Source organism: Necator americanus, chromosome IV (genome assembly GCF_031761385.1).
Source record: "Necator americanus strain Aroian chromosome IV, whole genome shotgun sequence".
NCBI classification, from domain to species: Eukaryota; Metazoa; Nematoda; class Chromadorea; order Rhabditida; family Ancylostomatidae; genus Necator; species Necator americanus.
The window spans coordinates 8961425-8976769 of record NC_087374.1 but is presented as its reverse complement, the minus strand read 5'-3'; the positions used below and the strand labels follow the sequence as shown (position 1 = coordinate 8976769).

The following is a 15345-nucleotide window of genomic DNA, read 5'->3' as shown; positions in this document are numbered from 1 at the left end:
AATGGTCCGCGTATGCGAGCGTGACCGCTGTCAGCTCGCACTGGCGCTCCTTAGACTAAGTGCAATAGGACATTTGAGTATACATTTTGGTATACATAAAAGCTATATAACTTGCACAATTATATGGCGGCGGCTATGTTACCCAGATATTGCAAAAAGGTGTTGTTGTTGTTGTTCAGCACACCGTCAAAGCCCAACGCTAATAGGTCAAAGAGGGAGCATTGAATCTTTCCTAACAACTCGTTGTTTCGCTAATTGCTGGACATCGACCTGTGGTACTTAGGTCACTCGGTGTCGAAGGACAGTTTCAAGCGAGACGCCAATTCTCGCAGGCTGCTGACGAATGGATGGATTCTTTGCGAGCCTTGGCTATGGATCGAGAAGGTTAGGCAGAGTTGCATTCGAGGACGACACGCCTCAATGAATATGTGGGCAACCTCATCTCAATACTACCAACACGCCGATTAAATCAAGTAACTTAATGTAAGTTAGGAGTTAATGAATGTCATCAATTTCACCATCAATCCAACACACATATACGCAAACTCATTTCTACGTAAAACCGATCAACACATGTCTGCCCTAAAGAACTGTTAGCACCTCAGAACTCAGGTGCCAGCTGAAGTTGCACATAGTTAATTTGTACGAGACGTTGCTTTCAATTGAAAATAACCTTCTGCGTCCTTTTCTTTTTGTTCAGGTAAATCACGTCAACGTAAGAAATATCGACCTTTTCATTGAACAGTTTGATGTTTTCTGATAAACTCTGGAGAGACATCTGCAATCCCAGACGTGTTAGGATCTCCATTACACACGCACAAAGTTTCTTCAGGAACTCATATACATAGAAAACTACCGTATTTCATCCCAAACACTAGTAAACTCCTCTACAGGTAGTTGCATGGACTTTCCGGGCCATCTCAATTCTAATGGGATTGAAGGTATGTTGTAAACGCAACAAAAGTCGAATATTCTGCATTCTTAATGTTATTTGAAGCGCATTTGTTCAATTACTTCCACTAAGACATAGAAGTTAAAAGCACAGCATTCAACGTGATGCATTACATGCAAACATCAAACATATAGTAGTTTGAAAAAACAACAATGCAGCTAACATAGTGGAATTTCAGTTCAATCTTTATAGTTATGAAGAGTACGTCAATCACTCACATATCGATGCAAAGCGAGAAAACACCGGTCACCGAGAAATTCAAGATTAATCTACAGCTGCTTCTTATTCAGCAAGCATCGCACGAAGCCGAATTCTTAACATATCAAGTCTTTCTAAATCGAACCATGAGTCAAGTGTTTCTCGGCTGGCTGCGTCACTTTCTTCTCCGCCATCATCTGATCCAGATCCATGTCTATAAAAAAAACTTTCCGCTTAGTTCGTTCAATCGTTGAAGTGCTCCTCTTTGACACTGTAACAGTGTGTGGAAGTAACAAACAATTTTTTATGTTAAGTGCATGCTTCGAGCTATAAGCTGTATTGATTCTTGGAGTTTGAAATGCAAGCAACTGATGACAGCTGTGAACTTGAGCTCGACTATGTTCTGATATGGAGCAGCCCTTTATGAAGTGTTCGAGAAGGGTTGTCGGCACCTCCTAAGACAGTGTTTGTAAGACTTCTAATCACTCCCTCTGTTTTAGTGGTTTTGGCGATCTCATATTCATTTTCTAAAGCTACCTGTGGTGTACAAACACGGACCTCATTTTGAAAAAAAATCACCTTATGAGTGTTGATGGAATAGCACAAAGGCAAAACTACGCGGAAGAAATACTACATAACTACAAAGAGTAGGGTTTAGTAATACTGGACACCAGTATTGAAATTTCATAATCCAATAATTACTACTATTTGCTTCCTTTCTGCAACAAAACGCAGTTTATTTCCATGTAATGTTTTGTAAATGGAGCGCAATTCCCAGAAGAAACGGGTGCATTCTTTCAATTGCTGATCCTTTCCTTAAATTATACAGTAGGACAGTAAATAAGCGCGATAGAGCGGATGTGGCGCAGTCGGTTAGAGGCCCGTAGTAGCCACACGGTCGAGGGTTCGAAACCGCCCTAGTACAAACCAAGCCTTTATCCCTAAAGGGTCGATAAATTGGAACCAGACTTCTCTGTGAGGATAAAAACACTGACTTGATCATCGGCTAACTTTTATACAACTACATTGTGTGGTCGGGCCAAAACGGCATGAAGCACGGCGTAGCTGCACGAGAGGTCGCTCTGGAGCAACGCGGTTTTTGACCACTCCCAGACGGCTTCCGAGCGGTTTGCTTGGCTATTCATTGTTTCATTTCGTTTGGACCCGGCTATATGTAGCATACTATGCATAGTAGAGTCAAAACGACATGAAGCTCAGTGCAGTTGCGTAAGCGGTTGCGCTCGAAGCGGTGCGGATGGGTCAGGATCGAGTGAGAAACCCTGGTACCACCGTTCATTGCTGCAGTTCGCGATAGTCCCACCTCGATTCCAAGCGCTATCTCCACCTCGTCCCTTTGATCGCAGCCGCTTACACAACTGCACCATGCTTCATGTCGTTTTGACCCGACTATATACTACGTATATACTAGTAACAAGTTCAACGCTAGTATAGAAGTAGAGAATATATTAACAAATCCCCAATGTAAACCAAAACTGTAGCTCTTTACAAAGAGTTAAGAAATAGAACAAGTTGGATCTCTCTACAAACTGAGAACGGTGGAGGTGTAGTTCATGAAAAGGAGCATGATCTCGCTCAATTCCTCTAGTTATTCTGAAGGCGCGTGAGACAGCCTTACGTAATACCGTCTCTCCCAATAATGTGTCTTATTACGTGGAATAACGTAGTCTGCTTGGTCGCCACCAGTCCAATGTCCGCAACAAGTATAACTAAAATAGGCAGCGGAATTTGCCCACCTTCACGATAATACATGCATCGCGGATTGATAGGGTGCTGATACATGACAAGTTGAACTGTTGAAGAGACAGGCTTACATAGGGCTGCTTCACGTGTCTTTTTAAAAGAGTATTAAGGTGAATTGAGCGCGATGACGCTCATACTCGTGAACTACACCCAACTTCTATCTATTCGTGGAGAGATCCCTACATCGCCAATTTCGTGATATGCTGCTGCCTTTAAACACAGATTCTGAGAAATCAAAAAGAATATCGGAAATCTCGAGACTAGAAGATATGAATTTCTCATGTCCTTGAGCAATCAATTTGAAAGAACTTCCTAGCGAATTCTTAATGCAATCTTTCTTTTAAAGCAGTAATTATTCTAAGTGGGCTTTTGAAAGGATGTAAACTAAATACGTTGTATCTGCAGCTGTTACGTAAAACTGCAGACGGCAACAAACCAGTGAGCAATGCAGAGAATGAAGTCGTCGATATTTGGTATTGCGGGGGTACCTGGCACGACGGTGTACAAGCGCAAGTTTCTCTAACAACGCCCAATATTTGTGTGATTATTCTACAATCAACTTCGTTTTCTAGCAAATTGGAGATGGGATAGAGGTCGAGAAAGTGAGATAAAGATGAGTTGGAATCGTAAATCCGAACAGGTTCAACGCAACTCATATAGGAATTAACAAGACAAGTGTCTCCGCGATTTGCTTAGTCAGCGAAAATGAGGAATCGTCGCTTTCTCAAAGCGAAGTAGACTGCACCTTTCCGAGTGCGTGGAGTTCAGAGAGTAGATGATGATTGACTAAACCGAAAATAAGCGGAAAAAAATGAGACGGCTCATGTGCCATCAGTATATCGCTGTTGAAATTCTCTAACGGTTTTGAGGGGTAGTTCAAAGGAGCGTCCCTCGCCCATATATTTGGGTATATACACTACCAAAGAAACTTTCAAAACGGCATTTAAAAACGTCACAAAATAAAATCGAACACGTATCGGACGAAATCGTATTGTATGCCTTCATGACAGTTCAAACAACGTAGTCAGGTTAATCCAATCTATGAACCAACCTTTGAAAAATGAAGTCAGCAAGATGTGGCTTTCGACGCGCGTGAGGGGCTTCGCCAGGATCAATAGACCCATCAGGAAGCTGGTGTTTGTAGAAGCATTTGTTTCCAAACGGACAGCCTTCAGCAGAAGTCCCAATCTGAAATGCAAACTTGTAATTTGTATTCATAATACAACATGCAAAACGAAAGAAATTGATGATGTGATAATTGAGCGTTAAAACCTTGTTTCGCTTTCTTTAGGCAGTTTCACCGTTTTGTCGTCCCTCCATACGCTAAGGCAAACGGAAACGGCAATGCGAAGCAGTAAAAGTAAGCCACGCGCGGCAGAGGAAGCAGTAGAAGTGTGTGCACACTTTTTATCTCGCTCCTTGTCTTATTTTGCAAGCCTGCGAGGCATCGAATGCCCATCATTAGTTCCAGCGCGGCAAACCAAACGCGTCAAGTTGTATAATTGCTTGTGCCCTCTCCGTCATGTCCTCTCCGAGGAAAAACTGAAAAGGGCTCAACCACTTCAAAAATATTACTATAGCGTATATTTAATTCCATCTACACATGATTCGCTACCTGGATACTTGTTATATTCTGAAATTTAGATCTTATCATAAAATCTTCCTGATATGGTGTGTAATTTCGTCGTTGTAACACGTCTTTCCTGTAAATATCTCTAACGACAATGCCAACGACTAAGCTTGTCCGAAACAAACTAATTGACAGAGTTTTTACTCTGAAATGTTGCGTAATTTCTTTGTATAGCTGAACGGAGGATTGCGTAAAAGTAGGAATGACAGAGCTGAACGGCTATAAATATTTTTGGTTGCGTATTCAACCAGATCAGCTTCCGAACGGAGGAGTCAGAGGATGGGAAGTGTGCTTGAATTAGAGAAGAGGACTTTAAGGTAAAATAAGACCGGTTAAGTAAACAATCCTAGCTCCAAATGCGATAACCTCATTTAGTTAGGCTTTTGGATTTTTGCGTTGAACAACAGGAATTAGCTACTGTTGGGAACCTATTGTTGAGATATCATGTTCTTCCTTCCGCTGTAGGTATCAGTGCGTACTTATACGTATTGCTACATTTAAAACGGCTCACTCTATCACCAGTGATAGCCATTAACAATCGGTAAAAGAAAATTTTTCAGATTGGGATACTCTTCTGAACACAAGTTTCACTATAGTGTGAGTGAAAAGAATAAAGCACACATACGAAACGAGGTGATAAATGACATAGAGTTAAAATCTTGAACATTTAAATATCTTCAAACCTCTGAAGGTGTTACGTCCACACCTAAGGTCAATGCTTCATAACATACTGTGAAGAACACGTATGTTACACTCGCAATCAACAGAATATTCATAGTGAGTTCTATTCATACAGGTTGATGACAGGTTGTTCTGTTGGACATAATTATCACTAATATAAATATAATATTCCCGTTTTCGTAACAGCACCTTCAAAATCGCCATGACACTACCGTAAACATGCGCAAATATAAGCGTCGATAACATATACACAAAACGCACTGAGAGTGCTGTCAAACTTGATATTTACTGGAATAACATAGTGAGGACGGATCATTTGATCTTTTAAGATGGTCCGAAAAAAGAGTGAAGACTTATTTACTGCACAGAAACGGAGCAGTGAACCGAGAAGGAATAGAGAATATTAGGCTCACGGAAGAGGAAACAAGGAAAAGGAAGTCAAATATAAAAAAATCTCAGTAAGAAAATCACTGCGGGAAAGTACAGATAAAGTTGTTAGAAAACACTGCACCTTATAGTATTTGCACTGTTTCTGCGCCATATTGTTGCGATAGACCTCACACAAAATCTGCTTCTCCTCTTCCTCCTCAACCCACAAAATAGATGGAATCACAAAGTTACTATGCTGTCGACATTCAGGACATGATCTGCAAGAAAAAAACAAGAGTAAACAACAGCTAGAAATTTAAAGTGAGAGGGTAGAATCTGACGTACCGCACAACTTCAGTTTCGAATGTTTGATTACGTCTCCACTCTCGAATACAATCCAAACAGAAGCAATGGCGGCACCCTTCTAATATACCGAACCGAAGGGACTTAATATCGTTCATTTCTCATCGAATACGTGCCTATCTATTACTGCTATTACTATTACAGTACATAAAACGATAGAAATTCACGGAGAATACTAAACAGTAACATCAGCAGCAATCTAGATACACGTTCATACCTTTTCCATAATATTCTCCATGCATATCCCACAACATTTCCCTACACCTTTTGCTTCAGCAAACGCCTGTTCCATTGCCATTTCATGTTGTTTTAAGCAATCCTAAAAAAAAAAACGATGCAACGAGGAAAACAAAGAAGATGCAAAAAGGAAAATAGAAGAAGTGTAACCAACTGTGAAATGCTGCTTCTGCTGCTTCTCATCGTAAGGATGAATACAAGCTCGTAAACACATATCACAAACGAGACCATGCACAAACTGGCACTGTTCGTTGTTGCATTCACCCATTTCGAAGTATGGACACAACGGCAACTGCTGTTCACTTTGAATCGAACCTGCTGCCACAGCATAAGACGCTCCTAAAGAAAACCATCATCGAGTTTTGAATGGAACAGAAATAGTTTGAGTTGTTACGTATTTCCAGGAATTATCACTTGTTCTGCAGTTCCCTAAGGCTGCGGGTACACATATGGCAAGTCACATTCTATGAGCATAAAATAAATCCACCGTCTTCGTTTCAAGTATTTCACCATTTGCAAACATTCATTCCTTTTCAATATAATGATTGGAGAAGAATAACCACTGTTTGCAAAAGCACAATTTATCTTACCACTAATAATAATGTAATTCAACTGAAATGTTGCTATTGCTGTGGCTACCAACCAGGTGTCGCTCTCTTCCAAGATGGCACGAACTCGGCTGCGTCTATGTTAAGGCCAGGCTCTGGCAGCTTTGCGGGTTTCGGCAATTTTGCGGACAAGTTTTCCTTGCAACTGGCACTGCTTGTAATGTCAGTTGTAGCATCTTTCTTGGGTCGAACATGATCGTATCTGCAGCGCGTGCCATAGCAGCAACTAAAATGTGTAAAATATAAGACAAATCTACGGCACATAGAGAATGAAAGAAATAATAACGCACCTGCCCTTCAAATAATAGCGGCAAACATTATCGGCGGGCTTGCTCCTATCATGGGAATACGAACAACGCTCACCAAGAGCGCAGCAGCCGTTAGCAAAATATCTACACAGAATGCGACTAGAATCTACTGTATTTGCGGACATGTCTACCTGAAACGATAGTAAAAGATTTAAAACCTAAGTGAGCTAACCAGAAATTATCTAATCTACTTGTTACAAATCTGTTACCATCTGTTTCACTATTTTAACAATCTGTCACACCATCCATTCTTAACATACAATTTTCTTTAGGTGCAAGTGCAATCACTTGCATAGCACCGGACTGTGCGATACGTCCCCTGCAACTCAGTCTGAATGCGCGCTATTCTCTACCACACGACATTGTAACGACATGGCCGCACCGCGGCTCAAATGTACAACGAAATCAACGCAGCTGTCTTCCTTTTCAACCTCGGCTAGTGGGGAAACTAGGACAAAGCATAGAGAAATCTAGGGAATATAGTCGGGTCAAAACGACATGAAACACGGAGATTTGCGCAAGCGGCTGCGCTCAAAGCGGAGCGGGGGAGCGTGGCGGTGTAAGGATCCACGCTACTGCCACACACCTCTGCAATTCGCCATGGTCCCACCTCGATTCCAACTCTCCACCGCACCGCTTCCGAGCGCGGCCGCTTGCGCAACGGTCCGTGCTTCATGTCGTTTTGACCCAACTATATTTTGTGAAACCACATTAATTTATCCGAAAAAAAATCATAACGTCATTGAATGGCTCCCATTTGAGACATCCACAGGATTTTCTCCTATGTAATAACTTCTACAAGCAACACAAAAAAGTTGATGTGAAAATGGTTCCACGGATGTAAGGCGCAACATTAAATATCGCAGATTATATAATCAATGCCTAATAGTTCCATCCGATGAGTAGAATGCCCTTTCGGCTGAGATAGAACGTAAAGAAGGGGGAATGAATGCCAAGGAAAGAGAGAGCGTACAATTCTGGTCACGTGTTGTGCCCCACCTGTTGAGCACAGTATGTGTGTAGCATATGTAGATCGAAGGATACGAATTGTCACTCCAATTTCGGGAACCGTTGCCACAACATTTTTCTATGCAGATCCGACACCGGTATGACATACTGTCAACTAAATAAGTCTTCAACAGCGGACTGGCTGGCCAGTTCAGAAGTGAAACACTGTACAGTCGGGTCAAAACGACATGAAACACGGACATTTGCGCTCAAAGCGGAGCGGTAGGGATCGTGTAAGGATCCACGCTATCGCCACACACCTCTGCAGTTGGCCATGGTCCCTCCTCGATTCCAACCGCTGGCTCCACCGCACCGCTTCCGCAACGGTCCGTGCTTCATGTCGTTTTGACCCAATTATAATACAAGTGCCAGAACCTATATTGGAATGAGCAGCCGTATCTTCGCCTAATTCTTGCACGTTAAAGGCAGCATACCACGAATCTGACGTGGTGGTGGAACCCTAGGAAAAGGTAGAGAAGGGTTTGTAGACTGCGGGATCTGGGGTGGTTCTGCTCATCTCTTCCTAGTCATCGTAAAAAAAGGTGCAACGCCTCCAACCAACTCTCCTCTCGCTCCTCTTCCACTCCAACTCTCCCGTCTCCCGCCTGCGCACATGCCGCATTCGGTCGCTCAGCGTTTGAAAGCCAGTAAGTTCTCCTCGATTCACTATTCAAACGAAACCAATGAATAACCTGCTGAGGGGACAAGAACGTATACATAGATTGGCGTCCTAACGTAGGAACTAAAACGGTTCCCACCCCATTATCTCACCACGTCAGATTCGTGGCTACCTCTAAACACATTTAATTTCTCCAACTCGAAGCGGTGGTGTGGAGCGTAGCGGTCAGGAACGAGTGCGGGCCCACAATAGAACCTCTTATCACTACAGAATTCTTCTAGAATACTGTTTTGCATTCACTCATATTCCGCAATTGTCCTACCTCCATTACAACCACTATCTCTACTGTGTCGAGTGTTTTCGAGGCAATCTAATATAGTTATAAGCAACTAAAATACTGTTTTTGAATTCACTATTATTCCGCTGAGTGAGGACAGTTTGCGATCTCGACGGTAGATACTGGTATGTCCAACCATCAAACAAATCAGTGATTTGTACAAAACGTAATGTGTAATATCTCTGCTAAGTAAAACTTCTTTCACCACTGTCTGATGCTGTCGTAGTGAAGCGCAAGCTCGGTAACAACTGTTCGATACCTTAAAGATGTGGCCTGACTCCTACACCCGCAATACAAATCCCTCTAACTATTGGGTCGGAGACTGCTGTTTCGAGGAAATTACTTTCGTAGCTGCGCATCAAATTATACCAAGAGTCGGAGTGGACTTGCAGAACACTCCGACTCCTGGTATAATTTGATGCGTACACGTATAATCCATTTTAGATTTCAAAACAGAACATATGTATTTGGACCAAAACCCGCAGAGCCCTTGGAAAGCAAAAAGCCCCCAATATATGATGGTTATCACACAGCGTATTAAACGCTTTCACATCCCACAAAGCAGTTTTAGCACCTGCTCCTTTTCAGAACGTAGCGAACCCGTAACCGCCCAAACAAAAATGCAGAGATCACCCGTTCACATTTTCACAAGATTTGAAACACTTCCTGTGCAAGTTAAAAATGTTTCGAAGAACTAAATGATCGCAGCAAAAAATCGTGCGCGGACTGACAAACAGTTGTGCAAGGAGAGAGGTCAAGAGTCGCTCATTTTCAAATTCTCAACTATACGACGGAAACTATTTGAAACAAAGAATAAGACTGCGAAAGCGACGCCGAGGTATAGATACGATCAGTCAACAAAATTCTCCAACCAATTTATTCAACAACCGAAAGGCCACTAACCGCTTACGCGACTCGTATTAAATATCTGATGACCAGAATTCAGTACAACATGCGGTAATATACAATGTGTACAAGAGCTAGGCTTCACAAATCAATTAGTATGAAAGCATAAAGCTGAAGGTTTATATATCTGAAGACTATGACACCCTAGGTCAACAACGGTGAAGAGCAATGCATGTGAGTAACTAAAACCAGCAGTGATTCGAAATGTTGAAGAACGAGTATGCTGCCATGTTGCCATGTGATACGTTCACGAAATGGTACACTAAACGACTAATTATAAATTCCAAAAAGCAGCTATACTTGTCACTGTCTCTAAATGACAGTTTCTAGGCACCTTTTTATCTTTTGATCCAGAACTCGTGACAACAGGTCTTCCATTCCTGTAATGAGTCCGCTCGTATGAACGTTGGCTAAAATAAAAGTTCAAGCAAGCTAAAAATCTCAGTGAAAAAAACAATCAGGGAAATTCAGATCAAAGGTTTCATGAGCTCTCACCTTGGGCTAGTCGGAAGCGAACACTGTTGAGCTGGGGAAGCCTCTTTACGATTTGCTCTTTCTCTTTCGGCTTCTTGTCGAGCAAGCTCTTCTTCACAAGCTTGCATTTTCTGCGCCAACAAGAAACTAAAGTTGTAAGCTGCACTATTGATGTTGACTGTTCAGAGTACTTGTCATCTCTCCTGCTAATGTCATGATGAGGGGCAAAACATGAGTTGCGAGTTCAATCCTCAGGAACAATATGAATTAGTGACCTTCGTCATATGTATGTCCATTTATGACACGCTTACTTATCCTACCTTACGCAAAGATGAAACTAAAAGATGGTTGGAAATGTAGAATCTTACTCTGCTTCAGTAGATGACAGCACTTCTGACTGGTTTAGAACAGTACCGGGAAGGGAACTGACATTGAAGTCACCAGTGAAAAAAAGTGAACTTCCGTCGATAGTGTTAAAAGACTCCCAAACAATGTTTGATTCATTTGCGTAGCCGCTATCGGATACAAGGAGGTAGAGGAGATCCTAAAGCAGTAAATGATGGACAAATATAAGTACAGGCTAGGGTTATACATGTTTGTGAAGGACGAAAGTCTTCAAAAAACATGTATCAAAATTTTCCATAACTGTAAACAGACCTTTCTTTTATGAATAGTGTGGAAATGGTTATTTCGAAAGAGCACCGCCAGTTCACCGTCACTCATCCCTTCCATGAGAGCTATCAATCCATGATAGGTCAATTGCGATATGTTTTCACTCAGAAACTCCTCAAAAAGAAATCGGTTCGGATCAGCTTCATCGCAAATTCTCTCAACCAGCTGGTTGTAAGTAAGTTCGCCTATGGCATTTCCTGAAAAAAAAACTATGTAGAGCGCAATTCTTTCAACTGGAATTGTATACTTCTCATTACCCTGCTGCTGTTATTTCAGTGCTCTGGAGAACCCCTATTTCAACCGAAACTCGAATCGAACCGCTTAATTTATATTCACTGAAGCCTGCATCCTCATTGTGGGAATGTATCGGAGGCACCACATTATCATAAAAGTGCAAAAACTTACTAATTTCCACAAATTGAGGATCGGGAAGCCATCCATGATACAAATTGACACGAAGAAGGTCGAACAATGACAATGCCGGGGTGAATTCGAAGTCGCTGATATGGCGGAACCTCAACATCCAATAAATAGGAAATAAATTATCATATATTGGAAAAAAAACAAGTAAACATATGTATAAAAGGATGCAATTTCTCAACAATCGGTATCGCGCCTGAAAATTTAGATGGGTGATGCGCGGTGAAGCAAAGATTGGAACAGCAAATTTTTGTGCTCAAGTGAGGGTGTGCTGCAGCCTGCTGAAGTTCTGGAAGTGAGAACGCTGCAGCACTCTGCAATTCTGAGACACTGGTATGTTTTCTGGCAAATCATTCGAGAACCTACAAATAATGATGATCAGACTTAACCTTGTACTGCAGACTCATTTAGATAATATAACTCATATGGCAGAGATGTGCGTACCCAACTTCTGAGGAAATATTCTTAAATAACCTTGGCGTCAAAGCCTTACACAAATAGGTTAGAGGAAGCGGTAGGAGGAGGAAAATACGTGTGGTTTTGATGAGGAAACACGGATTCCAGAGTGCAATCTAGAAACAATGCACCTCAGCATCACTACAGTTTCAGCAACAAGTAACAAAAAAAAGTGTTTTTCAGGTGAGGTCAGTTGCATGGTTGGAACGACTGCATGCATTAGTTAATATTATCAGACAAGAGCTGAAATAGCGTCGCGAGACACCAAAAGAAAGGAGGGGAGGTAGACAGGAGATGCCACTAAGAGTCACGTAAACAAACAGAGCATTTTTTTGTCTAGAGAAAAGCTAGAGCACATTGTCCGATAAAGGTCAAGCGTCATATACTCATCATGTATGCAAATGAACCTACTAGTTGTAGTCTGTATAACTAAAAGGAGTGTATACTGAACTAACCATATACGCAACAACATTCGCTTATCACAAAGAAAAAAGTAAGCGCAGATGTTGGATTACAACTTTCCATCAATCTCTTTTTTGCATACAAACATAAAGTGCGAAATGGAGAGTGCAATGATAATCACATGGGGTGAAAATTGTACTATTTCAAGACTATCATAGTGAATATTGAAAAACACACTAAAAGAGACGTACATTATTATCTTTCAAAAATATTCGCTACATGCTAGGACAAGAAAATGGAACTTGAATGTGAGATCCTTCTTCACATATTAATGATAAGTAGCAACTAATCTGCTCCCGGAAACAAACACATCGCGTGACACAAGCAACTGGATAAAATGAATTACTTACAAAGTGGTAAAGTCGGGTCAAAACGATCTGATGTTTAGTGCAGTTGCGTAAACGGCTAAGCTCGATGCCACGTCGATGCCGTGTTGTGTAGCTAGTGGTCAGGTCGTTTGACCCGATAACAATTTCTTTAGAAAAGAACTCGCTAAATTCTACAATTCTGGTAATGATAGTCTTGGATAAATTGGACCCTAATGTAAAACTCGAAAGAAAAACGCAAGAATGTTGGAAGCAAGAAATTCGTAATGGTTGTTATGTCAGAATAAGATGCACATCACAACAAATGCACATAATTTTAAAACGAAGTGCTTCTTTCGCGCTGTCCTCAGTTCTCATGGACGTAAACTTGCATGAATACCCAATGGAATGAGAGGCGCAATTAATTCAGAGCAAGGGTTGAATGCCGTCAAAATTAACCTCGAAGTAAGTTCAACTCCCCTTTATCTAAGGGTTAAGGTGGAACTGGAGTCTCTACGAATACTATTCCCACCTCACTGTGAAGTCTGACGAGGAGAAAAAAGCCTAGAGAAATTTAATGAGTACTAGATAAAAGGATAAATTTTCTGTCGTTAACCAATCCGCTTGGGATGCGCCCTCACGTTCACTTCAATTCAGAATCGTTTGTGGTTCACGAACGTATGACTGGCCCATACAATGACTTGCGGTGGTTAGCCGATGTGTCAAGTCAGTGTTTCTATCCTCCCAGACAAATCTGGTACCAATTTGTCGACCTCGGAGAGATGAAAGGCTTGGTAAGCATTAGCGCGGATTCGAACCTCAGATTGATCGTGCAGGAAGCGGAACTTCTAGCCTACACTACACTCGCTCCATAAAAGACATATTTAATGTAATTATCAATTGCAAAAAAAAAAACATACATATATAAAGAAAATTTTAGAAAAAGGAAACATATGAAGAGAATATAAATAGCCTTGCATATGAATAGCCTAAATTACCTTATATTGACATCCAAACCACTCCCAAGATCGGGGAGCAAGTTTATCACATCATCCAAATTCCTGTTGTAATTACTTTCCACAAATGTATTCATATTCTCAGGTCTCATTTGCAGCAGAGTATCAGCAACCTAAATAATCAAAATCGGTAGACGTATCAAAGCCGAATACGAAACATACCAAGTGTGTGAGAGCGTCTCTGGTGACATGACCGGAAGAAGGAAGTCTTGCCTTACCTTAAAGGAGAAACAATGGGTAAATATGACATGATCTAAAAACTGATTAACTGACCTTTCAACACCAAAACGTTCACAAGAGCTATAAGAGGGCAAGGACCATTCAGATTTTGAGTTACAATAGAGAATCTTAGTGAGTCGAATTGAATAGTTTTCAGCTGAAATCTGTTGATTAAAACGACTATGTCACAAAATAAAATAGAAGTCTTTTAAAAAAAAGGAAAACAAACTAGGTTGAAAGTGATTTGATGCGCTAATAAGATTTAACTTCAAAAACACCTTGAAAATGTCACGATCATCATCTTCTAACTTCGAATCTGAAGCAGCATATTCTTCAGTCCCCTAAACTACGAAATAGTGATAATGAACAAATCGATCAAATCCATGCATATACATGGAATACAAGGAAGAACAAGAGGTTTACTTACCTTATATGCCTCATGATTGTGTGTCGATGACTGAGGCACAGAATCTTTAGATGCGGAACGAATATAGTCTGTATCAGTTCCAGATTCTCGAGAAGTTCCTTCCACTAACAAATCTGCTTCGATGCGATCCAGTATACCGTTAATTACATCAATGACGACGGAATCGTCTGTATCAAGCACAGTTTGCTCAGCTTCGCTAACAGAAGCGGTCATAGTCTAACACTGAAATCACTGCCGATTTAGAGTACAACGAAAACAATTGAAAACAGAAATCGGCGATGCTTCACTGCCTATAAATCCTAAGCTTACAAAAGTCGTGAACGTTCAAAGAATATAACACACAGAGACAACAAAAATAGTAACACGACATAAATATCACCAGGCGATCACAAGATTGTGCATCACCCAGTGGCCAGCTTTGCGAGTGGAGCACACAATCTTCGTGAATTAGTGTGCGTGTTATGAATTCATGGGAGCGGAACGGGACAAAAAGTGCCATAATGTTGTGAACATGACTCAGTCGTTCGATGATGGCTGACCAAGACGTGAGGCCCTTGTTAAAGATTAAGATATGTCCTCTGAATTGTCGCCGTAGCATACCGTACCGCACCCAAGGGAGGAAGTGTCAGTTGCTTACGCTCATGTGCCGACCGTAAGGTCGCTCTGACACATTATATCCGCCTATCACTACCCAGTCTTCAGTTTTTTTTTTTTCAGATTTTTTCTCTTCTTTCCATTTTTTACGATTAACGCGTAAGGACAAATAACTCAAGTTGACCAGAAAATTGAAGTAAAGGGAATTCCGTACGTTTCCACGAGGATCACCGCTACATTGTTGTAGGCGTGGTTATGGTTCATTTGCGTAAGCTAGTGTTGTCGAAGTCTTGGAAGCGTAGCGGTTAGGATAGGGAGAGGAC

At 41.3% G+C, this 15345-nt stretch overlaps 3 protein-coding genes across 3 annotated transcripts; 1 reads left to right on the top strand and 2 right to left on the bottom strand.

Annotated features, from left to right (window-relative positions):
• Window positions 1-123: 123 nt before the first annotated feature.
• On the top strand, window positions 124-1220 carry RB195_000714 (uncharacterized protein; the record flags this gene model as incomplete). Its single annotated transcript, XM_064197196.1, has 3 exons — window positions 124-206; window positions 284-384; window positions 1111-1220. The coding sequence occupies 3 exons, from the start codon at window positions 124-126 to the stop codon at window positions 1218-1220; spliced, it is 294 nt and encodes a 97-aa protein (XP_064053077.1).
• A 14-nt stretch (window positions 1221-1234) lies between these two features.
• On the bottom strand, window positions 1235-8133 carry RB195_000713 (uncharacterized protein; the record flags this gene model as incomplete). Its single annotated transcript, XM_064197195.1, has 9 exons — window positions 1235-1364; window positions 3963-4099; window positions 5734-5869; window positions 5937-6037; window positions 6172-6273; window positions 6346-6530; window positions 6835-7025; window positions 7090-7238; window positions 8107-8133. The coding sequence occupies 9 exons, from the start codon at window positions 8131-8133 to the stop codon at window positions 1235-1237; spliced, it is 1158 nt and encodes a 385-aa protein (XP_064053076.1).
• Window positions 8134-10224: 2091 nt separating this feature from the next.
• Window positions 10225-14641, bottom strand: RB195_000712 (uncharacterized protein; the record flags this gene model as incomplete). The annotated part of the gene is made up of 11 exons (XM_013441844.2): window positions 10225-10239; window positions 10312-10387; window positions 10473-10598; window positions 10820-10995; window positions 11109-11320; window positions 11529-11638; window positions 13765-13895; window positions 13945-14000; window positions 14056-14158; window positions 14280-14342; window positions 14429-14641. The coding sequence occupies 11 exons, from the start codon at window positions 14639-14641 to the stop codon at window positions 10225-10227; spliced, it is 1281 nt and encodes a 426-aa protein (XP_013297298.2).
• Between the last annotated feature and the right edge of the window lie 704 nt (window positions 14642-15345).